The 24915-nt window shown below is 42.3% G+C and overlaps 1 protein-coding gene across 1 annotated transcript in view; it reads right to left on the bottom strand.

Moving 5' to 3' along the window:
* Positions 1-24915, bottom strand: part of BCAT1 (branched chain amino acid transaminase 1) — a 52552-nt gene that overhangs the window by 15139 nt on the left and 12498 nt on the right. The window contains exons 2-6 of the mRNA XM_041484436.1: positions 22020-22076; positions 7503-7703; positions 4186-4296; positions 3211-3330; positions 797-960 (exon numbers count right to left, since the gene is read on the bottom strand). Of these exons, the coding sequence (XP_041340370.1) occupies positions 797-960; positions 3211-3330; positions 4186-4296; positions 7503-7703; positions 22020-22076 (653 nt within the window). The remainder of the gene's footprint in view (positions 1-796; positions 961-3210; positions 3331-4185; positions 4297-7502; positions 7704-22019; positions 22077-24915) is intronic.

Below are 24915 nucleotides of genomic sequence, written 5' to 3'. Positions count from 1 at the left end.
GGGGGGAAAAAACAAAAACCCTTTTTGCTTCCGATCTTCAACAGCCTTCAAGATGCAAAGTCATCAGCTCCAAAATGCTGACTACACTGAAGACAAATTCTCATCTCTGGGCACAAATCAAGTCAGTAATGACTCCAGACTACTGTTTTTCACAGCTGATGTATGAAGGATCCACAGGAAACAATATATTTCTAGAAGTAAGCAGAATCTCATTTAAAAAATCTCTTTCAAAACCAAGACCTCATTTAAAACCTCAAGAACAAAATCTCATTTTAAAAAGTCTCTTTTTTTTAAAAAAAGAGCAAATGTTCAGAACATCAGCTTGAAAGAAGGAAAGTTATTTTCCTGCCCTCTGACTATTTTACCAACTCAGCTGAGCAGCACTTGACAGCTACTGACTCCTGCCTGGCAAAGAGACTCCTGGCTAGGAGAATCCAAGGAAAGAGGTGAGCAGCCAGAGCTGGCAGCAGCTCCTGCACTGATGATGCAGCACAAAGTGCAGTTCCAGTGCCAATAGCTGCAAGGGCAAGAGCCAAAATACCACATGGACACCTTCCAGGTGCAGCTCCTCAGCTTGAGATGCTGCAAAAAAAAATCAACTGGCTGTAATATTCAAACAAAAATATGCAACTGAGTTGCATAAGTAATATTTGCCAAGTAGTGAACTCTGCGTTGTAGCACGTTGTTTATTTAACTGCTGCACTTCATGTCTCTGTTTCTGCTGGATTAGATACTTCACTAAAATCCCAAACTGCTTTGGGAGCTGTGTGGAAAAGGCAGGATGATGTTTCCTTACCCTCCCACTTTGCAGTCTCCTGTTCCCCCTTTCCAGGCTCTCACGTATTTTGGATCTGCCCATAAGGATATTGGATTAAAGCTTCCACTTGCAAAGTAAGGGCCCACAGGGCTCAGAATGACATACAGCAGGGCTTTAGTCGGCTTCTTCACTCCAAGGGAAGGCTGAAAATAAATGTAAACAAATCCAAAGTTACTGCTGTCCTTCAAAGATCAGGGGCTGCACCATCAGCTTGTCAAACACTGCTCTCAGTGGGACTGCAGCATGAGAGGGCTTTTACCAGCACAGTGCAGAGTGCTGCAATGAATAAAAAATATTTCTATCATTTCCCCCCCATCCAAGCAACACAACATCCCTAATTTTATTTCCTGTCACCATTCACTTACAGCCATTCCATTTATCTATCTGTTATTCTAACACTCTCAAACAGTTTTAAGTTTGAGAATTCAAAGATCAGCTAACAGTCCAAAGTGCTGCAATGAATAAAAAAATATTTCTATAACCTTCCCCTCCATCCAAGCAACACAACATCCCTAATTTTATTTCCTGTCACCATTCACTTACAGCCATTCCATTTATCTATATGTTATTCTAGCACTCTCAAACAGTTTCAAGTTTTTGAGAATTCCAAGATCAGCTTAACAGTCCAAAGTGCTGCAATGAATAAAAAAATATTTCTATAACCTTCCCCTCCATCCAAGCAACACAACATCCCTAATTTTATTTCCTGTCACCATTCACTTACAGCCATTCCATTTATCTATCTGTTATTCTAGCACTCTCAAACAGTTTCAAGTTTTTGAGAATTCAAAGATTAGCTTAACAAAGTGCTATACAATTATATTAATACAAAACACTATAATACAAAATAATAGAATACAAAATAGAATACAATATATAATACAATATAATATATAATACAATATATGAATATAACAATATGAATTAATCATACCAGAAGCCCACAAAGCCTTCCAGGGGAAGGAGTGGCAACAACAGCAGTAACAGCAGTGGAGAAACCACTGTCAGCTGCATTAGTGAGAAGAACTGTGCAGTGCCAGCTGGCATTGCTGGAGTTGAGTGCTGGCTTTCTGAATGTCTGTGTGACAGCTGAAATTATTTGCCTGCTAAAAATAGCTCACACAACAGCCCAGGAAAGAACCAACAACGTCAGAGTTTTTTCTGCCCCTCATCTCTGAGAGATGGTTTCTCACACTCCAAGTCATCACCATCAGTACTTGAAGGTGCAGGTGAGAAGTCTGGTGTTGGCCAAAGTTCTCCAGGTGCTGAAAGGGTTCCTTGGATTTCTGTCTGCCCTGCTGCTTCAGGAAAACTTCTGACAGGATTCACTGAGAGCTTGCTATTTTTGCTGATGTGATCATTCAGAAGATTGTGCTTCACGGGTTTCTGATTGGGGTGATTGATAAACATGCAACCTGGAACACCATGTGATAGTGGAAAGGCCACAAGGAGTGGCTATCCTGAAACAAAGCTCGGAGCAGAAGAATTTCCAAAAACAAAACTGGGGTAAGCACCCCCGTTTTAATATCAGTACCTTATAGTCACTGAGTGGAGATTCTTTAATCTGAAAATCTGCAGCTAGTTGAAAAGCATTAAATTAATGGAGTCCTAGAACCTATGTGAAATGTAAAATGCTCACGTATGGTAACTACTCACAGACAGGGATATTGCAGGAGTTTGGCTTACCTAGTTAGGGACCTACATTCTTTAGCTTCCTTGTCCTATGCTCTACCATTGTACATTTCCGTCTTGCTACTGCTGAAAAAAAAGAACCCTGAAGGATTTAATAAAATAAACTCTGTTTCTAATTCCCTTTATCAACACTACAGACTGACTCACACATGAAACTCAGAGAGGACACATTAACAGCTATTTGCTAAGGAGCCCCTTAGAAGCTCAGTTTTCAAGAATAATTGACAGAGGGGCTAGTCCTCAGCTCTGCTGAAAGTGTCTCTTCTGAGATATCTTAATTTACAGGGTAAAATCTTCCAAAAACTCTTATGTTCAGATACGACTTGAAATTACAAAATGTACACAGCAAGCTGTGATCCATCATGTTCTCTCCGAATTATTAGGATTTTAATATTGCCATGACAGGTACAACTATCCTTTCAGCACAACCCCAATTAACAAGCATTGCTCCATTCCCACTGTGAGTAGTGGGAGGAAACTCAGTTTATTTTCCGTGCTCTGAACCAGTGTGCCCACTGAGTGGCAGTGTGGTCAACCTTAAATTCGTGCTGTGGACTCCCAAGTAAAACCACAAATCTGCCCCCAGACTTCATCCTGTCACCTACTGACTGCTGAATATCTCCCTGTATGGATGGAGGGCTTTGCCTCGTACCTGAATAAACAAAAAAATAAAAAGAGAGGGGAAAACAAATGTTGCACACCTCAGTTCCAACGAGGGTAGGACGGATATAGAGGCTGGCAGAGGTTGAGTAGGGCACCCACTCCTGCTCCACTTCCACCAGCTTACGGATGCACTCCAACAGCTCCTTCTGGTCAAATGACTGGCAAGGAACAGAAAGGGAAAAAAGCAAATGGAGAAATAATGCTGGAACACTTTGTAGTCCTCACATGCTTCAGGGAATAGCTCCTCAGGATAAGCAACAGTGACACGCTGCAGTGGTTCACATCTTCCTTGGGTTCATTCTTTACAGAATTTACTATCCCATGGTCTCAGCTACTGTGCCTTTTTGTGCAGTATCCCAAGTGACCTCCTCTGCTCCACAGTGTCCTCCTGAGATGGTAAAAAGGAGCCACTGACCCTTCCTGCCTCCAAAGCATGTGGAGAACTCCCTGTGCAGCCAACTCAGCCGGGCATACAGCACCACCTCTCCTACACAAGAGTGCTCTGCTTTACAACTCCGAGGGCCAGCAAGTCCCCCAAAGTTCCCAGGTTCTTACAGCAATTAAGCCAACAAGCCTGGGAGGAAGTCCACTGGCCAAGATACAATTGCTAAAAGCAGCGTTAAGTTACTGGCATGATCAAAACCAAAGGCACTCAAGAGGCTGAACAACTTAACTGAGGTGCAAAGAAGAAAAGGGAGAACATCAGCACCAGAGCAAGTCAGACAGCTGTCTGCATGCAAACGCCTGCAGGACAGCACCCATCCCTAAGAAACACTCTGAGGCAGCAGGGAGGCAACAAGGAAAGCAAAACACCCACTGTTCTGATCTTAAAATAAGCACTTAAAGGGTTTCCTTCAGTGAGTGAGATCTGTTAACGAAGTTTTACTGCGCTACCAAAGGCTTGAGAGTGTTTGATAAACAGTATTAGTGAAAAGCTGTGGAGATGTGCACTCAGAGTGAAAAGCTGCTCCGAGGAGCCTGTTTGAAGGAGCAGGAGCTGCCCTGGTACCTACTGGCAGGGTTGTCCTCAGGGCTGACCGTGCCATCCTGTCCATGTTGAGGGCCGGCCGGAACAGGCGGATTTTGCCGTCCACGCCTCGGTACGCCTTCATCCCCTCGAAGAGCTGCCGGGCCAGGGAAGGGGGAGAGAGCAAACAGCAACTCAGACACCTCAGGCCGTGATGATCCGTGCCCACGGCGCAGAGAAAAGCTTCACCCTCCTGCTGACAGCACTCAGACACGGAGACGCTAACTAGTGAGTTCTGGCAATGCACTCCAGTGAGAGATTTACCTGCAGCAAAGGCAGGTCATCTCTGCAGCATTAACTTCAGAATTCCTCATCACAACATCTCTTTTTTTTTTTTCATCATTTGGTTACAGCAATTAAAATTTGTGGCATGTGTTTGGCTTAACAATTCCCTCACTTCCTTACTAATACCTGAGTCAAAACAGCAATTTTGCTTACATAAGGGACCTACAGAATTTCACTATATATATATATACACACACATATATATGTATGTATGTTAATTATTTTTAGAGCTCTGTCCAAAACACATCTTTGTTAGGAAGTATAGAATAAGGTAATTGAGAGAATTCTTGTAAAGTTCTTGCTGTAGGTGTAGCAGGAGCTGGCCACTTATTTCCCCCTCATGCCCCTATCCTGTGGGATGGGATTTAGCCTGCATGAGAGATGCAGCCTTACTTTAAAGATAAAAATCATGAAACTATTTTCTCTACATACTTTACAGGGAATTTAAACATCGTTATCCCATCAAACTGCAGGATCCAGACAACTGGAGTTGACAATCAGAAATCCTTATATCCTATCAATGCCCTCCCAGTGCCTCCTAACCACATCAAAAACCACACCCACCAAATATCCAGTTATTTTCAGTTACAGACTGGTAATTTCTGGTTATACTTATAGACAGAAAGCACATGTACTATACAAGCTCACATTAATATATATGTATACACAACTCTGGTTTAGATTAAGTATTAAAGGCTCACTTATGCTTACAGACAACAGGTCAGATTCTCAGAATTTTATCTTCCAAAGCATTTCTTTGTTCATTACATTTCAGTGTAAGTTCTATGAATTTAACTGCATCACTGCTGTCAGCCTCCTCAGGCTTCTCCTCCTCTGACTGTTCCACAAAAAGTGGCTGGAACTGCACCCTATGTGGTTGGAAGTCTAAATGTCTATATTATCTAAATATCTGTATTGTCTATAATATTATCTAACATTATTTTTGTTTGGAAAAAAATAATCCTGTATTTGTGCCCAAGTAATTTTAACAGAGTAGGTTTCACTGTTATCAAATTCTGTATCTTTCTGTAAGAATCAGTGAAATGCAATCTTTGGAAACCTTGTGTGCAGTTCCATGGCAGAGCCAGGTCCTTCCACATGACAAATTTTAATTGGATTGTAACTGGGTTGCAGAATCCCAGCAATTTTCCTCAGGCTGTGTGCCAATTATGTAGCAGAACCAGAATTAGAACCCAGAACTTTCTGCCTTCAAAATCTTAGTCCTATGGCAACCTTATACTTATAAAAAGCTTGGCACAATTTTGAGAAAGAAGCTGTTCCTGGGGTAGACACTGTAGCCACAAGAAAAAAAAAGTCTTTAATAAAGGACAGCATAGCTGGTCATCTAGCTGATATTTTGGTATGATTTTTACTGGGCCAGTCACTAACTGATAGCACATGGTTGGAATGTTGCTTTCTCATCACAGAACACATTTTTCCCCCCCACCCTTCTCCCAAACACATTCACAGAACTTTTAATGAGAGGAAAAAGGGAGGAATGTCACTACTAAGAGCTGATCAATGGTTTGACAGAAGTAAGAATCACATCATTACTGAAACACAAAGCCTTCTCAAGATGTTAACTATTTTTCTCCAAAAAGAAGTATTTTTCATCTTCCAGAGCTCAGTAAAACCTTTCACTCATTAAAAAAGGGAGACAGTGATGTGTTCCAGAAATGTTCAGCTTTAATGAAAGCAACTGCTGTGGTTGCTGGATGGTTGGTTGCTACAGTGGTGTGAGAACAGCACTATCTGTACATCACAGGAGCTGGATCTGGAGTTCAGCAGATCCAGATTACCACACTGCATCATGAAGGGCAAGGAGAAAGGGGAGGGAATGCCAAACTCATCACTTTCATTATACCCACTGTGTATTCATTGAGCCACAGCAATGACACCAGATTCTCCTCTCTCTGTCCTCTTGGCTAGAGGAAACGTGATGCAATAAGGGTAAAAGAATAAAAAAAAAATGGGAAAAAAAAATAAGAGCATATTCATATTAGCAATGATTTCAGACCAGGCCAGAGGCCGAGCATTAAAGCAGTGTGCTACTAAGAGTGAAATACAGATTTGGGACTCCAGCGTGGTTTCTCACTTCCTGGGCAGATCAAGAGCTGCAGCCTCAGTCACAGGGACCTGCTGTAATTTACACAGGACCTCTGGAGGCTTGGTGACTAGATGAGGAAAAAATCAGTCAAAATAAAAATGGTGAAGGCGGCAGCTCAGGGACAACAAGCAGGGAAAGCTTCCCTTGTACCAGTGGTTAAAATACACACAAAAAAAAAAAATTAAAAAGGAAAAAAGGCAAAATAACTCCCACCTACCCAGAAGTGGGAGACTTTGGCTCCCATTTCAGGTTCTGTGCCCTGCTGGGGCTCCCACACACGTGTGAGCACAGCCCAAGCTGCTCTGCAGGCACCAGGGGCAGCAATCAGCTAAGCAGGGAAACTTTAACCACGCTGGTTTCCGACTTAACACTGCACTTCCCAAAGTTCCCTGCTGTCTCTTCCCTCTTCAAACACACTTGGACACAGTGAGTGCATCAGATCTAGCCCTGAGCTCGAGGGACTGGTTCAGTTCCAACAAGCAGCTGCCTAGTCTGTCCTGCAATGCAAGCTACCAGCTTTAAACCAGCCTGAAGTGACTTTTACAGAGTGCATGTTCAGCCCCCAAATCAAAGCTACTCTGAGAAGCTCATGGTCTGACACACATCAGAGTTAGCAACTGGACCAACCCACTGTCAGTGACCGAGAATGGTTTTTAAAATAAATTTATTACCGCTCAAGAAAGAGCTCACCTTCCCTAGGCTAGGATTTTAAGTGTGCTGGCAACCCCGGGCCACAGCTGCTTCTGTGTTACACATAACCCTGCTGTAAACAATGCAATTACTCTGGAAGAACACCAGGTAGAACAAGATGTAACTCAATACTAATAAACTTAAGGCAGTAATACTCCTTGTATTACAAAACTGTGGCTAATAAAACAGAAGAGTGGTTTCCAAATCAATGCACTACTCACTTCCACAGCATAATGCAGGGCTGAGGAGGCTGGATGTAAGGAGAGGTTCTCCAGAGGCCTGATACAGGGTTTCTCCCATCCTGAATCCAAGGACCATTCAATTGTCAGCATGTTATCAGTGAACACAGTTCCAAACACCAGACCAGTGGGGTCTGGCTTCTCCTTGAATGTTGTAGCTGGGGTGATAATCAAGTCGGAAGCCTGAAGGAACACGGAGACAAGAATGAAGTGTATCAAAATAATGAAGTCAGACTGATTCAAAATTATTCTGCATCAGTAAGCAAGGACAAGCCTTAATATTTTCTCTGTAGGGATATTTAATGACATGATGGTTAAAGGCAACTAACCTCTTAGTAGCTGGCAAAATAGTCATAAAGTGCACACAAACATAAACACAGTGCTGTTATACAAGAAGTAGCGTATTTTGAAATTCTGTTTAAGAATTAAGTTAAAGAAATATTACAAGATACAAACCCAGAAAATTAGCACATGAAATCTCTTGGACACTTAGGTTAACACCCTTGTACAAGTTCCAGAAACACCCAATTGTTAAACCTTAGAACATAAGCTGATCATCAGAAATTAATCACCATCACAACTAAGCAGATGTTACACTGATTTTCCTTTAAATACCTAAAACCAATGTGAGAGATCAGAGCCAGCCAAGTCACTTATGCCACAATAATTTGCTCCTTCAAACACTTATCCTAGGAACATCCCATTAGCAAAGAGGCTAAATGCTCCCCTGCACCAGGGACTGCAGAGACTCTCTTATAAGCCCATGACCAGCTGCAGACAAGGTTTTGGCTGGGATAGAGTTAATATTCTCTGCGATAGCTCCTGTGGTGTGAATCATCCTAAAGAACAGCAGGGAAATAAGGAATGCAGACCTCTGGCATGTCAGTCCCCTTTTATTCACAGGTAGGGGCTGAACAACCAGAGAGGGCAGAGCCTTGATTCACCCTCTCCTTTCTCTTCCTATGCTTCCTTCTGAGCATTTAAACTGCTGCTCAGAGGCCAGGCAGAGTTCAAAGAACCATATTCAAAGCTCCATTTTCCTTCCTAACGTAACTCAGAAAGCACTGGCCCTTACTGCAGACCCCCAGGTGAAATCCTGCTCCTCTGTGCAATAGACAGCTCAGAATACTGATCAAGTAATTTGCAAAATGATTATCTGATCTAAAAAGGTGTTTCTGCAAGACATTTATTTCAGTGTCTTGGACTTCGCATCCCCTCTATGCATTTTGAAAGAGACAAAACCAGTCCCAAGCTTTTGAAGAAGTGTACCCCCCATCTCTGTAAACAACCTAATTTTCCAGATGTCTAGTGAACAAAGACTCGTTTCTTATGGATTAGTTGTTTTGGTTTAGGTTTGGTTTTTTTTGCTTAATGGCTTAGATGTGAAATTAACTTAGAGCAGGAGCACATGAACAGCTAAAAGCTTGTTTCAACTATCTGCAATTGTAAGGCTTGTCTAGATATTAGAGTGCATTAGTCTGGTTGAATTAATACATAATCTGATGAAACAACAATTACTCTTCTTAACTCTTCCCTTTATTCTTCTGATAGTGCACACTCCAATGGGAGAAGCACCAGCTAATGATGTCCTGAAACTAATTTTACCTGGCAACCTCTTAGCACTCTTACCAAGCTTTAGGAAAAAAAGGCATCAGAGAAGATGTGGATCAGAGTAAAAACCACAGAGAAGTGTTTGCAATTACCCACAGTGCAGGACTCAGCTCAGGAAAACAATTACAGGGGAGCAGGGATGTCAGTGGGGCTGAAGTGAGTGTGCAGAACACAGCTGTACCTCTGGGTTTACCTCTGCAAGAGCCACAGCTGCTAAAGAACTCTCCCTTCCCGTGCTACCAACTGCTTCCTGCCTCTCAGGTCACTTTCATTAGGTTAATTAGGGTACAATAAAGTGGCCTGGGGACCATAATTATAATTTGAAGCCTCTTCTCTAGAACTCCCATCAGTGTGCTGATCTCCCTTTCACGACTCCCTTTGCTGCCTCCTCACTGGTGGCAGCAAAACGACTTCAAAGGCATCACATCAAACAGTTTGTTAAGTTTGCTGGGGTTAACAATAGCTTTTATTTAAGGATGGGAAAGGATTTTAACCTGGCGTTTCTCATAAACCCACCAGCAGTGCAGAGGAGCAGCAAGCTGAACAAGTGAAGAAGCACACACAGTGTTTCACTCTGAGCCCCTCGAAGGCAGAAAGCCCAGAGAGGCAGGAGACCCCGACCCTCACCCAGAAAAGCAGCAGCCAATTCCCAGCCCACAGGGCTTCCTGGAACTGCACAATCTGACTGTCTGCTCTTTCTCACCTCCCTCAGAATCTGGCCAAAGCAGCTTTCCTTCAGACGCTGTGCCAACACCTGAGTCAACAGCGTCAGGTACAGCACCTGACCCTGACAATTCCTTCAAACAACAGCAGGAACAGCCTGGCCAACACCTTAGAGACAGGCTGAACCGCACAGACCAGCAGGGCAGCAATCGCTCAACAGGCAAAAAGGCAATTGTTCTCATTCTCATTATTTTCTCGTTCTTATAATCCTGTTAAGCTCTCTGGAGATCCACTTTTTTTGGTCATTACTTTCTTAACATCCTTTCTTAGGACTCTATTCCTTCACCCATTATGTCTTTTTCTCCATTTTTTTACCAAGCAGTGCAAATTAACAGCATGCAACAGCACCCAAATCTTTCAGAATCTAAATGCTTTTCATGTCAAGGCAGTATCAAGTGCTGCAATGCATTTGGTCTCCTTTTTCCACGGAGGAGAACACACTGGGAGGAGGATCTGGAGGGTCATCCTTGGAGTACTCTCTCCCACAGTGTGGTCTGCATTTAGTATTAGCTCAGCCTCTTCTGGGTGCCTGAGAAGTAGGACACCCTACACAACACCTTACCTGGCTCACAGACCCCTTGGGATTTGGGGAGGGAAGGCAAACACTCAGAAGAACACACAAAAGGGAGCAGAGCAAGGCCAGCTGACAAATGCCAGGGTCTGATTAATCTGATTCATTAATCAATGCCTATTATGTTAACATCACTCTTTAAAAGATTGTCACTGCTATCACCTATGACCTTCACAAACAGCAATTTACTTGCTTCCTTTGCCAGCATTCCCCAAGCCCTAAGAGCAGCATGTTAAGGATGCACTAGGGATTGGATTAGCTCCCATCCAGATCTCCACTGTTTGTACTGCCAACACAAAGGGGAATTTTCAGCTAGCCTCGTGTTTTGTTTGCTTTGTTTATCAAACATGCTCCCAAGCACCTCCTGATGCTGTTGCCTAATAAAACCATTAACCTGGAAGGAAAACTGGTAAATGCTGCACAAAATGGATAAGGGAGATTAAAAAAAGAAGTGGATGTGGCACATGGTCTAACAGAGTGCAGCTATTTGGCACCTGTTTTCTAAAGTAAAATCACACAGTCCCAAGCCTGCAAAATCTCCATGCCACAGCAGAAAGGGATGTAAAGATGTCCCTCCAACATCCCAGCCCAGGACACTCTGGAAAGGAATAGGAAATACCAGATTGCCCTGCCTGTGGTAGGCAAAAGGGAGTGGTATGGAAAGCAGGTGCTTATTGTGGATTTTCAGGGCTCATATGGCAACATTAAACCTGCTGCCCCCAAGAGACACCTTCTGAGAACCCCCCCAGTGATGAATGAACAGTGCCTGCTCATTCCAGTGCAGCTTCCTCCAGGCCAAAGCTTCACCCAGCCCAAGTACAGAAGACACATTGTGACCTCATGAAACTAAAATTCATCATTTGACCGAAACAGATCACCTCAATTATGAGCTGGGCCAATTAAAGGTGACCTGCTGGTCCATGTCACTTCCAGTCAAGGCTGTGACAAGCCACCCCGGTGCCTGGCTGAGCTGGCACTCCAATGCCTGTTCCACCCCACCTCTGCAATGGCTCTGTGTGGATTTGGGGCTGACACAGCCCCTGGCCAGAGCTGCTGCTCTCCTTGTGGCATTCCCACCCTTCTCACCCCAGCCAGCCATCCCAGGTAGGTGCAGATGGCAAGGGCAGATTTTGTACTACGCTTTCTAGGAAGTTTTGGCAATGCCTTCCCGAACAATCCTTGGCTGCAGTTATTTGCACTGCACTGAAAATCCCAGGCCATAAGCTGTGACAGGTCTAACTCATTTGACACACCCAAGCTTCCCTAAGCACTGTGCTAGACCAGGCATCTCTATCACTTAATTGAGTAAAACCAGACCTGGCAGCCCCAGCTGTAAAATAACTCACAGGTCACCTAAAAACAGCAGCAAGTTTCAGCAGAGATCCTCAAAACATTAACATGCACCCAAGTGAGACTGACTGCAATCTCCTCTGATGAAAAAGTAACCTCCCTGACCTCCAGTCCAGGTAATTAATTCAAGATCACAAGCAACTGCAATAATTTTTTATCTTATGCTGAATTTGTAAGCATATCCTAGGAAAGATCAAGGCCTTCTCATGTGAAAACAAACACAGAAGCACAGGCAAAATCGAATTACTTGTTTTGCCCTTGCACTTGAGAACAGCAGTGGAACAAATCCTGAGAAGGAGACAGATTACAAAAAGCATAAGGAATTACTGTGATGGGGAAAGGTAACAAAGCATAGCTGAGGAGAGCTGGAGAGAATGAATAAAGTAACATTTATGTAAGCTATCCTATAATCCCTTTACCATCAATACTATTTTAAATTTACAACAGAGCCTGAGGCTTGAGAATGGAAAGTGTGCCAAGATATTATAATAAGATTTGAGGAGGAAAAAAAGCCCTATTTTTACTACTACTACTTTCACCAAAAAAAAAAAAATCCATCTTCTGCAATCCCAGGGTAAATATCAAAAATAACAGATATCTTTCAACATAAAGCTTCCTTGAAACTTCATCTGACAAGTATGCTAGCACATGTACTTGGACTGAGTCCTGGAATCATTGCATCAGGTTGGCTGCACGTTGGGTAATAAACCACAGAAGAAATGACAAAGCAAAAGAGAGTCAAGGCTCTGAATCAGCTGTGAGACAGTCATGGAAACAGCAGGAAATATGGCAGGAAGGACTATGTCCATCCTCTGCAAGGCATCTCACCCAAACCATTCACAACAGACACTCCCCAAATATTTGTCTCACCAAACAATGAAACCCTGCCACACTCTGCAAGAAAAGGAGGGCAGCACAACCTCCTGCTGGCTCCTTCAACCTTTCCCCTGATCTGACAGAGGCTCCAGCTCTGCTGCAGGAATGTTTGATCTGCAGCAGTAGGTAGGGAAGTAAAGCCTGTTCCGACAAGAAAACAGAAAAGTGGTTGGAATTGACATGAATTTCTTGTCTAAAGGAATGAAAAGGGCACCCAGGGCAGCAGCACAGTTGAAAATATATTCTGAAGCCCTCAAAACATAACAGAGGGGAAATAAAGATGTTGGAAAGCTACAGTCAGGCTAGATGGCGGCGAAAGCATAAAAGAATTTCTTCTGCCCTAAAAACATTCATTTCAATGGCACTAGCTACATTTTAAAGAGTTTTTCCATGTTGCTGAAATGCTGCCTGCATAACTTCCCACTGATTTGATCCAGAGACCATTTAAATTAATCAAGACCCTTTCTTCCAGCTTTGTAGGAATCTGGATTGTAAGGCAGGAAAAACGACTTGAATCTTTATAGCCTCATCCCTTTCTTCTGCTTCAGGAAAATTAAATGGATTTATAATTTAGTAATAGTTTAAATAGGTTTGGGGCTTTTTTTTTTCCTCCATTACTCAGATTAGTTTCTTCTCCACTGACATATTTCAAAGGATGTGTTTTTAAGGTTAAGAAAGATGCTGGATTGGTGTTCCTACAATCCTAAGGAAACCTTTCACCTGATATTAAGGAAATCTTAACAAACAAATCAACTTGATTTTAGTGGGTCTGCCTCCTCTACTCCAGCTATTTGTATTTTCAGATCTACAAAAAACAGTCACTTAGTACGTTTCCTATCAATTCTCTAAAACATTTCAAATATCATTCTCTCTGTGTTGATTCAGACCACGAAGAGGTTGATGAGTCTATTCAACATTGCAATAAAACCAGACAGGCTGGCTGTATTTTGGTCCCACGAATCACTGGTTTGGTAACAGCTGCTCCAGTCAGCTAAGTGGGGTCAGCAGTGTGAGCAGGCTTAAATGCAGCCACTGCACTGCTGTGAAAAACACAAACACACTGCTGTAAGCTCCGTTACCTTTGGGCAAGTCAGCTCTAAAAACCCTCTCTGGCAGGGCAGTCACACCTGGGATTCAGAGCAGAAAGAAGCAATTCCATTTAGGGAAACACAGACTGCAATTCCATAACAGCAGAAAGTTCTCTCACATGTTTCTAAGCGAACATTAAAACAGAAAAATAAAAAAAGAAGACCCAGAGCTAGGACCATTCTTCACTAATGGCAGACATAGGCAGTTCCCTCATTCATGGGGGTCAGTATTAACACAAACTGCTTTTCTCAAGGATCTGGCAGCTGGGTTAATGCAATTCCTGATGCTGTGCTGCTCCTTGCCTCACAACCACTGCATTTCTGCACAGCAGCATAAACACACTGTTCCATTTTTAGAAAGACTTTGCCTGGGAGAAGGCTTGAGTCTAACACAAGCTGAGGGCTCACACTGGCCTGTGACACAAGACTGGAACAGAGAGGTCTCTGACATTTCACCAATAACGCATCCTTGCACAAAGATTCAAGACAGTACTGTCTCCTGCTTTGGGAAATACCATTTGTATTTCACACGAAGCAACTGAAACAAAAAATGAGATTTTTTGGCATCTAACCTTCTCTGAAAGAAGTAGCCATGCTGATGGAAGAAATGAACTGCAAACCTAAATTTCAGACAGCCAAGTTGGAAGTATTTTGCCTAAGTAGCCTGGCCAGTCACAAACATGTTGTGTGGAGTAGCCAAGAATAGAATCATAATCTCGTATGTCCAAGTCCTGAGCAGTTACAATTAAATCTTCTTACCCTGATTTTAATAAGCTTGCAGACAAGCAGGGAAGTGGATTCATGGAATGCAGGCATTCAAAACCTTTTGGAAATATAAAATGCTTTCATGGTACAGTCTCTATATTGCACGTTATGGGAACCATTTCAAACACTCAGTTAACCACACCTGGCTCTTCCTCAGATTCCATCTCCCTTTCACACTGGCAGACAGAAGGTAAACTTAAATACTGCCATGAAATTCAGTGTCTGATCTGCCAGTGAAAATTCTGCAGTTTGCCATTCCAGTCCAATCAGTATTTTCTTAAAAATGGGACTGAAGATGGGATTAACATAAAGCTCTTCCAACTCTCTTAGCTGTTAATTCATGGAAAGTTAGGATATCCTTTCAAAAGCAAGCAGGAAGGCCAAGAGAATCCTGTGGAAAAAAAAACAACTTAATTCTCCTCCTAAATTGTAGCTTCTATGCAAGTGTGTTCAGCAAAGAAAACATTTACTATCAAAACTGGGGACATGACATCACAACGACATTAAAATTTAAGAAATTTTGCAAATAAGTATGGACACTATGGATTTTTGAAGTTTTGGAGCCAGTCTCTAAGTTTTCTTTGATCACTGACAGGTGCTAACCCTTGCAGCATTTTAAAACCAACTCTTTACCTTGGGAAAAACAAATCCAGAAAATAATACAAGCTAAATGCAATCTCTAAAATTCCAGTGCAATTTCTGTGCTGTTACAGACACATCTTAAGCTCCTAGTGAAAAAAAGTGACAAAGCATTACCGTGCTATACATCAACTCAGCCAAACTGCCCCTGGCTGTTTTTTTAGCAGCTTCCTTTTATCTTGGCTAAAAGCTCCTGTTCCTTGCCGAAGACAATTAGCTTTATTTGCAAATCCTTCAGCTCCAGATAACAGGACAGTCAGTTCCTCTATTCCAGCTTAGAGAATCTATTCGCTAAAAGCCTGTAACTGTTTGAAGAACATCACCCACTTGAAGAGAAACACAGAACCACTTGCCATCGAGCTGAAACTGAAAGGAGCTGCCAGGGATCCCAAATTCTTTCCTAATAACTGGAATGAGAGCAGCAGATATGTGTCAGGCTGGTGCACCTATTAATAGTAATACCAAAAAGAGTTTGTACCATGCCCATGTGGATGCAGAGTATCACAAAAACCACTCAGCACTCTTTATCCTGGAACTGGATAAAGTTTTCCTCTTGGCAGGTAAAGATGAGGGAATGGATTTGATTGCAAATCACCTGAAATAATTCTGCAGCATACACATACCTGCTAGGATGCATAACCAGGTGATGTGGAAGTACAGTGATTTAACAGTATTATACTGACTAATCTTTCTAAATTCAACACAACACAAAAAACAAATAGGTTTGCTACCACTGACAATAACACAAAGCAAACAGATTCTGCCAAAAATAAAAATAAAATCAGAATAAACTTTTCTTAAGCAGGGCCCAGCTCACACATGCTAAATATTGTTATGACAACAGAGCTGGCCTCTAGCTTGGCACTCCTGAGCTAACAGCTATGTACTTCCACAGAGGTGATGCTGAGGTGAGCTACCAAATGGTAACTTCCAGGGCTTCAGCTGAAGAGGATCAGGCTGGACACCAGGAAAACAGGAATTCTTCAGGAGAGCAGCCCAGCACTGCGTTCAGCAAAGGCACAGAGAGCCTGCTCCAGGGCTGATGGGAGCCCCACTGCCAAAGCATTTACTTACTTGCTGTATCCTGTTACACACCTCCAGTGAGCTGTTTCTCTTTTACTGCTTCAACACAGTTTATGCAAGAGCAGATTTTCTATACACTCATTCCAGGGAGCTACTGCTCATCACAGCATCACCATGTCATTACTATAACAAATCTTCCCCTGTACCATTTAATATAAAGGAAATGTTCTATCTCATCAAGCAAAATTTAAAATGGAGTCTAATATAGAATTTAAAATGGCAATGCAGGGCATTCTTCTAAGAATTTAAAATGGCAATGCAGGGCATTCTTCTAATATCCCCCCTAACACTCACAACCCCCGAAGAATTAAAGCCTCACTGAGTGCACATATGCTCTGGCAGGTAAATCATTTACTGATGTCAGTAGAAAATGACAAATTGAGGACAAGCTGGGGAGGAAATAATACATATATTTGAAAATATATAAATCATGTAAATTGCTTAGTATTTATTAGCCCTGTAGGTAATACGGTAACTGTGACTGTGAATATTTCCTTATTCCAGAAATACTTGAGTGTTCCTTTGGTCCATATGCTCTGAGCATGTCAGTAACTTTACCTACTGCTCTATAAAATGAAAATAGAGGAAAACTGCTCAGTGCCTCCTAAACTCTTCCAGAAGTGGAACTTTAACCCTGCCACACTAATGTGCTAATGTGATAAAGTCAATTAGCTTAGACTTTAAGATGATGTTTCAAAATGCAGACTATTCAGTATTTTACATACTTTGATCTTTGCACTGGATGGGAAACAAGAAAATTTGGTAAAAAAGAATTTCATCTTTCATTAAAAAAACCCCCAGGATCAGAGAACTATTTGTTATTTATCACTGCCAGCAAACTTCTCACATACCATATAGTTTTCTAAAATAAAGCTTAAAACCATCTATTTTCTCAAAATGGATTGTTTTCTCTCCCAATTCCCAGAGTAAGGAATTCTATATCCCATTGCATTTACCACAAATCACAGGCTCCCTTAGTATAAAAATGATTATGGCTCACAGTAATGTAAAACTTTCACTGGCAATCTCTCAGTTTGAACCACAAATGGAAATTTGAACCTGCACTGGAAAAATAATTTCAGTTTCTTCTTGTGTAAATACACTACAGCTTTAGATTTTGTGGAAAAATTATCAGAGATTTTTTTTTTTTTGGTTGGGGGTTCATACATGTAGAGTGGAAATAATCTTTATATTCAGATTTGTACAATACGTAGCACAGCATCACCTACCTCACAGCCTAAAAACGTTACAGCAATGCAAGAAACAAACACCAAGCCATACACACTGCCAGCAAACTTCTCACATACCATATAGTTTTCTAAAATAAAGCTTAAAACCATCTATTTTCTCAAAATGGATTGTTTTCTCTCCCAATTCCCAGAGTAAGGAATTCTATATCCCATTGCATTTACCACAAATCACAGGCTCCCTTAGTACAAAAATGATTATGGCTCACAGTAATGCAAAACTTTCACTGGCAATCTCTCAGTTTGAACCACAAATGGAAATTTGAACCTGCACTGGAAAAATAATTTCAGTTTCTTCTTGTGTAAATACACTACAGCTTTAGATTTTGTGGAAAAATTATCAGAGATTTTTTTTTTTTTTTTGGTTGGGGGTTTATACATGTAGAGTGGAAATAATCTTTATATTCAGATTTGTACAATATGTAGCACAGCATCACCTCACAGCTTAAAAACGTTACAGCAATGCAAGAAACAAACACCATACGTCCCTATGGAAAATTCAGTGTATCCAGCACCTCACCTGGCTGGAGGGGAGATAGCCTGAACTGGAAGCCCTGCAGGAGCATCAGGAGAGGACTGCACTTTGTCTAGCAAGCCCAAGATGCTGCAGCCAGGGGCTCACATCCCACTGGCTCAGAGCCTGGCAGAAAACTGTGGGAGCACTCACAGAAAACTGTGGGAGTGCTCACAGATGTTCAGAGTAGCACTGTGGCCACATTCCACAGGGAAAAGCAAGGCACAACTTCCCAAGGATAGTCTGGGACTCATTCTCTGAACCTCAGAGAAAGGAAAAACAGTTCTTCTCTCATTTGCTGCACCTGTGTTTGTTCACAGGTGGAATGCATCGTGGAAGATTGTTCACCTGAAGGGAATTGGTGATTGGATTCTGGTGTGTTTTCATTCAGTGACCAACCGGATCCAGGTGTGTTTGTGTGTTTTGGGAATGTCAGCTGTCAGTCATGCGATTCTGTGCAGTGGAGTGCTTGGCAGATCCAGTTTAGATGTAATGTAATATAGTATAGAATAATACAGTATAATGAAGTAATTAATTAGCCTTCTGGTAAGATGAAGTCCTCCTCATCATTCCTCCCAGACATTAGGGGAAAATGTCACCAATATAGCACAAGCACGGGAATTCAAGAGCTAAAACATTTCTCCTTCTGCCACCAGAAGCCTTCCCATGAGCAACTCAATCCAGGTCCACCTGTAAGCTACAGCTACTCCACTCTGCCTCGGTGTGGCAAAGCAGCCAGCATTCCCTAGAAACTCCCCAGAAAGCCTGCACCACTTGGGCACACTAAGCAGGCTGGTAAAAAGTAAAACAAAAGAACTTTGCACCATGACAATGCCAGTTTCTCCAGAGGTTCAGATCACAAACTCAGACAAACATTACAGGAGTAGCTAATACCTTTCTGAAGTGCTCCATGTATCAGTCTCAAAGGGAAAACAAAGAAAAAGCCCAAGACAAAAGGCTACATTAAATCATCTTTTGGGATATGAGAGAAATAAAAGGCGCAACAGACACCTTCAGTTTCTTAACATCAAATGTCAGGGATTCCAAGTCAGAACTCACACATTAAAAGAAACCAAATCAGAGTTACATATGGAAACAGACTGCTGCATTCTCCAAACAACATTCATTCTGTCTTGTGACAGCACAATGAGCAGAATGAATGCATTAAAGGAGCTACCAGATTTTTAGCCATAAAAATTAAGTGCCTTCAACATAATTGTGTGCTGTTTCATGGAATTATTGGGTGCAAGTGTAAAAACAAAATCAGATATGTGCATTTCTTGATCCAACTTCCCAAAAATTCATTCAGTGGCACTAAGGATGACTGCTCCCCATGACTGGTGTGATATCCTCTCACAGAGATCCAGTGCTGGCTATAGACAAAAACTGAAACTTAGCTGTGGCCACAAATCACCATCTGCTATTTAAACATTTATAAATGCATACAGCAGTTGAGGGAGTGAAGATGATTTCACTCACGTGGAAGGAGCTTGGCAGATAAATCCTGGAGATCTGGCACTTTCTGCAATACAGGAAACTGCAGCATAATCACTGTTTCCTTCAATGGTTCTCAGCTGTTCCAAGATCACTGCTCACAAGCCAACTCTAAATGCCACACATTAAATGTAAACACAGACCTGCCAGGATGAGACTTTTAACTGCAGAACTGAGTCAAATTAAGGTAGCTCAGTGGCAGTCAGGATGGAGGAAATGCCAATTCTGACCTGCTGCTTTTAAAAGCATGAGAACAGAGAACAGGCAGCAGTCAGAGGGGCTCAGTGCCAGAAACTCTGCTAACATTCATGCCTTCCCTCCCAGGGAACAGGGACTTTCTGACTCCACCTTTCAAAGCCAGGCAGAAACTGCAGCACAACTCAAAAGCAGCTCAGCCCACCTAAAAATAAAAAGCTCAGCACTGCATTCTGAGCAGAAACGTCTTCAGAGGGCTAAGCTGGCATTCAAATGTTGGCCGTGACCCACTGTGAACAATATGTTTTATGTAAGCTTTAACCAAAACCATACCCTGTTTTCTGCACTCCCACAATCTTGGATTGCTTAGGTCACTGGCACAAAATTGCAGCTTTGCTCAGCACAATCAGCCCCATGGGTCAGCTTGATTCCTTTGAAATATTATTAGCTATAGTTTCTGAAATTGTAACCCCGTAACTGTCTTCCACAAAAATGTTTGAGAAGCTCCCTAGAATGAATCCAGGCTATTTTATTTTCATTTTCTGCTGCTGGTTTTGTCTTCATTTATTACGTTTTTCCTTCTTAATTTTACTGTGAAGTTAGAGAGACTGAAAAATAATTATTATAATGCACAATACTACAACCAGGACCTATGTTCTCACCTTAACTTTCAAACACACACTTCCCACAGTACAGCAATTTCTAGAAATCTCTACATTTCTAGAAAATCTCAGCTCACCTTCAGAAACAGAGCCATAAGGCAGGAATGAAGTCTCACAAATTAGACTTCAGCCTGAGCCAGCTGCTTTCCCCTAGCATTATTCCCTTTATGACCATCTGTCCCACCTGCTAATGTGTTTTTCCCCTCACCCAGCCTCTCCCCTAAAATGATTTGCCATTCTGCCTGACACACAAATATCAGAGCAAAGGAACCTGGACTAAATCCAGCTTTGTGCCACCCGGTATTTGGAGCTTTGGGTAAGGCACCTGCTTGACTGCTGGTACAATTCAATCTGCCTTAAGCCTGGTTTAGTTTATGCCAAGCTCACCTGTGACCCAAACACAAGTTTGTTGTCACTGTCTTCCTTCTGCACTGCCTCAATCAGTGAAAGTTTGCTTCAGTTACACAAGGATCTCCTCTTGCACAGCAATTCTTGTTTGCAAATACCCCAGTACACTCTGCTGGATGAATCTACTGAGATCTGTCTGTTTATTGAAGGTGAATCCACAAAACAGCCCCTGCACTCCACACGTGTGATTTCTTGTGGTTTCAAAACTGGCTGCATGCCTGGCTTTGTCAGCATTTTTCAATCAGACATTCTAGCTGAAAAGTCACCCTGAATTTTCCTCCTTGGGCAGAATTGCCAGGGAGGCACAACACGAAGAAACGAGGAAGAGAAGAACTGGGAAGGGCTGAGAATGAGGAAATAGAAATTAAATGGCATGCTGCTACATGGTGAAATTCTGAAATTCTCTCAAGAATTCCTTGCTGTTTTCAATGAGACCAACATCAGAATAAACCTTATCAAAGATATTATATCTGTATGTTATATTGATACAAGATACTAAGATATAGCAAGATATATAATATATAATACATTATCAAATATTTATTGCAGCATTAATTTTTCACATCTGTTTAGAGCCTGACAATTGAAGGGGAAATAATCACTCAAGCATAGTTCAGAAGACTGCACAGCTGTGGCACTGCCCAAAAAAGTCAGGAAGAACACAACACTTAAAAACACATCATTTTAATTTCATCTCATGTACTGCTGACAATAGTCAGAAAGAACAGGAAGGGAACTGCTAAAAAAAACATTAATTTTTCGGAGTACTACTTTTATATTTCTGCAAAATATAGATAAGGCTTTTTTAAAGACTGCAAATCAGGGATTAAGAGAGAAAAAGAATTACAGATGTGTGACAAAGAATAAAGGCAAAAGATGCAGAAAAGGCAGGAAAAAGGAAATTAGGACAGATGTGGAATTCAAAGGAGCACAAGCTGACAGGCTCTGCACTCTCAACAGAAAACTGGAAGCTGACATCTGTACCCATACAGTTTTTAAAATGAGCTCTTAGTTACTAGCACTGCATTCAGGAAGGAGGCAAAGAATGGTATCTTAACTGAGCTCATTTCTAGGCATAAGATGAAAATAAAAAGAGAGGGATGCAATTTCATGTCAGCTCCTGGCAGCTGCTCAGCATTCCTGACTCTCACAGCCCTGTTTGTTGTGGAGTGCTGATAATGTTCCCAAGCTGCAGTGCTCTGGAGCCCTTCTGTGATCCTTAGTTTGGAACCCAATGGAAAAAAACCTTCTCCTGAAGGCCATTGGCACGTACCTTGAAAGATTCAGTCATCTGCTTTCCTGTTTCACCCGTGTACTCATTCTGGCAGCCCTAGGAAAAACAAAACCAGAGCAAATGAAATCCACTGCATGCTGCAGGAAAGGTGATACACATCCAGTTCATTCATTCAGGGACAGACTGTGTTGAACCAGCAGACTCTGACATCAGTAAATACATTACCAAGAACTTTGTGGTGAGTTCTTAGCACAACTTTCCATCCTCTGGGCTCTCAGTTTTACTTCAGCTGCTTTATTTTGTGCAGCTGCATGTCAGGGCTTCAGATGTGTAACATAAAAACACACACATAACATCCTAGATTAGATTACCACTCTGTAGTGTAGAGGGGTATGGGCAACATCACAAGTTTTTCATTCTGAATAAATAAATGGGGTTTTTACTCAAGTTTCTCTACTGAAGTATCTAAGCAGTTTGCTTTTGCCTTTTTAAGAGAGAGTTGAGTAGGCAGAATGGAAGAAAAAATTAAAAATTGGTTTTGTTAAATCCTTCATTAAGCAAAGAGAGTAATAAGGAATTATTCACCTATATGAATAAATAATGAGATTATTTTGGATTTTCTACAATGTTGAACTTCAGGCTTCTGCAAAGGAACTGGGAGGGGAAAGAAGACCAAAAAAAAAAAAAAAAAAAAAAGAGTGGCAGCTCCAGTCATCCTTCTGTTCAACAACAGAGGGGTAACAGACAGGGGGAAGCCATCTACCTCAAAACAAGATTCCCAGTTCCCACAGCATCACCTTAGCATCTCTGCAGACCCTCCTGCAGCCCCTGCACCTCCCCTGCCAGTTACACCCACCAGCACAGAACAAAGGAGACAAAGACAGCCCCAGCAGGGCTCCTGCTTCCCAGCAGCCTTCAGGAAGGAGCTGAGAAGGTGAAGTGGGTGCAGAGGCTTGGGAGAGGGAAGAAGGACCAGGAGCAAGAGGCTGGGGTGATGGGCCAGGAAAGAGGATGGCTTCAGGGAGCACAGCTGGAAGGATGGAGAGGACTTGGTGCTGCATCTCAGCTGGGAGCTCCCAGTCCAGATGGGAAAGCCCCAGATCAAAGGTACGACCCCCTGGTGAAAAGAAGCAGAGGAAACCTTTCGTGGTCAGCCTGTGAGATCCCAGCTCCTCACAGGGAGCAGCCCTCGCTCCCCAGGGAGGGCTGGTGCAGGTGGACAGCAGGGTCAGGGACAGCAGCCACCAAAACGTGGGGCAAGGCTGGCACCACATGGATCACAGGTAACACACAGGGCAAATAACATGATTCTTTTCCCTTTTTGCAGATCTTGGGAATATAGTAAACAGACCAAAAAAAAAAAAAGAAAAAAAAAGAAGCAGTCTTTTCAGTGGACCTTCCACAGATCACAGCCTTGCTACCACAAAAAGTAAAAGGCAAACTTCCAGCCACAGCAGATCTCACTTCCTCTCCCCTTCCCCCCAGGGAGCCCCCCACATCCCTCCTGCTGCCTCTTCTCAGCTTTAACCCTTCTGTTCCTCTTTTTTTTTTAGTAGCTCTCTACAGCAAGGCAGGCAATCGTGGCTGCAGGACCCTCCCTATGCACTAAAAGAGAATGTACCAAGAGAGATCATAAATCTCCTTACAATATCCTTCATTAGAAATATGTTTTATTTGCCTTAAAGCTGAGGGTTTTCTACTCCAGCAAGACAAGACTTTGGCAGAGTGGCAGACCCAAGCAGGACTAAAGTGTTACCCAAAGCCAAGGACACTGTACAATAACAGCTCCTTGCTTTACCTGTTATTTTTCAAACACTTCCAAACCCAGTGGTAAAATCCTAGAAAGCCTTCCTGACACCACCAGCTGACAGCAGTGAAGAATTCCACAGATGGATGGAGGCAGCTGATTTTTCTCTGCACTGCAATGAATTAGGATGGAGAGCGTGCTGGTTACCAGCTAACAGGATGGGAATTGCCAGCTCTGGAAGAAAAATATCCTAATGCCATCACCCCAGCTCTGGAAGAAAAATATCTCAAAGACTCCAGCTCCACTGCTGGCTTTTGTCTAACATCCAGCATGCCAAGCTGGATTTGCTAATAATAATTACTGGTGACAGCAAATACTGACAAGTGCTCAACCATTCTGCTTCAGTTTCTTCCTGTTGCTGCTTCATGGAGGTGCCCTAAAGCAAGAGTTGGCATCAGCACAGAGCACTGGAGCTGGATACAGCTTCATATTCTCTTTCATGATCTTTTTTAAAGATAGCAAGCTTGCATGTGGATTTGAAGTGCAGACCACCTACAGAACAGCCCCTGGGGCTCCATCACGTTGCCCTTCATTTCAACATCAGCACTGAACTCAGTGAAGTCACCAGCCCAATTTTTGGGCACGTGCCACGGGGCCAGTCCTGCTCTCCATGAAGTCATTATTAATTTTTACAGATTTAACTCATATTTAAAGCAAGTAGCTAACTGCCTTTGTTAACCACACCGAGATTAAACAGAGTTAATCCCTCAGTACTAGAAAGAAATACCACAATTACTTTCTAATTAATGGAGTCATATTTTAATGGCTCCATGGACTACAAATCTGAAACATGTTGCTAAGTGCAATAGGGAAAATTGCTCCCTGGTTTGGTGCCAGTGTTGCCAAGGGAGATATGCCAAGCATAAATCTGCCCTTTGTGTTTAAGAGCATGGTAGATTTAAACCTGCCCCCATGAAAACACTGATGTTATCATCCTAAAGATACATTTGAGCCACTGGGTCAACAACTTCTCAAAAGCCACTCAAGACTGTCTCAAGTAGCTGTACAATTACACAAACATGACATTATTTCCTATGTTGTGCTGTAGAGATAGCAGTTTTCTCTGTGGTGTATGTCACTGCTTTTTCTAAATAGGAAATAGATCAAGTAGCTGTACAATTACACAAA

Source organism: Pyrgilauda ruficollis, unplaced genomic scaffold, assembly GCF_017590135.1.
Source record: "Pyrgilauda ruficollis isolate IOZ18807 unplaced genomic scaffold, ASM1759013v1 scaffold66, whole genome shotgun sequence".
In the NCBI taxonomy this organism is placed as follows: domain Eukaryota; kingdom Metazoa; phylum Chordata; class Aves; order Passeriformes; family Passeridae; genus Pyrgilauda; species Pyrgilauda ruficollis.
Note: the sequence above shows the minus strand (reverse complement) of the source record. Positions and strands in the feature narration are given on the sequence as shown.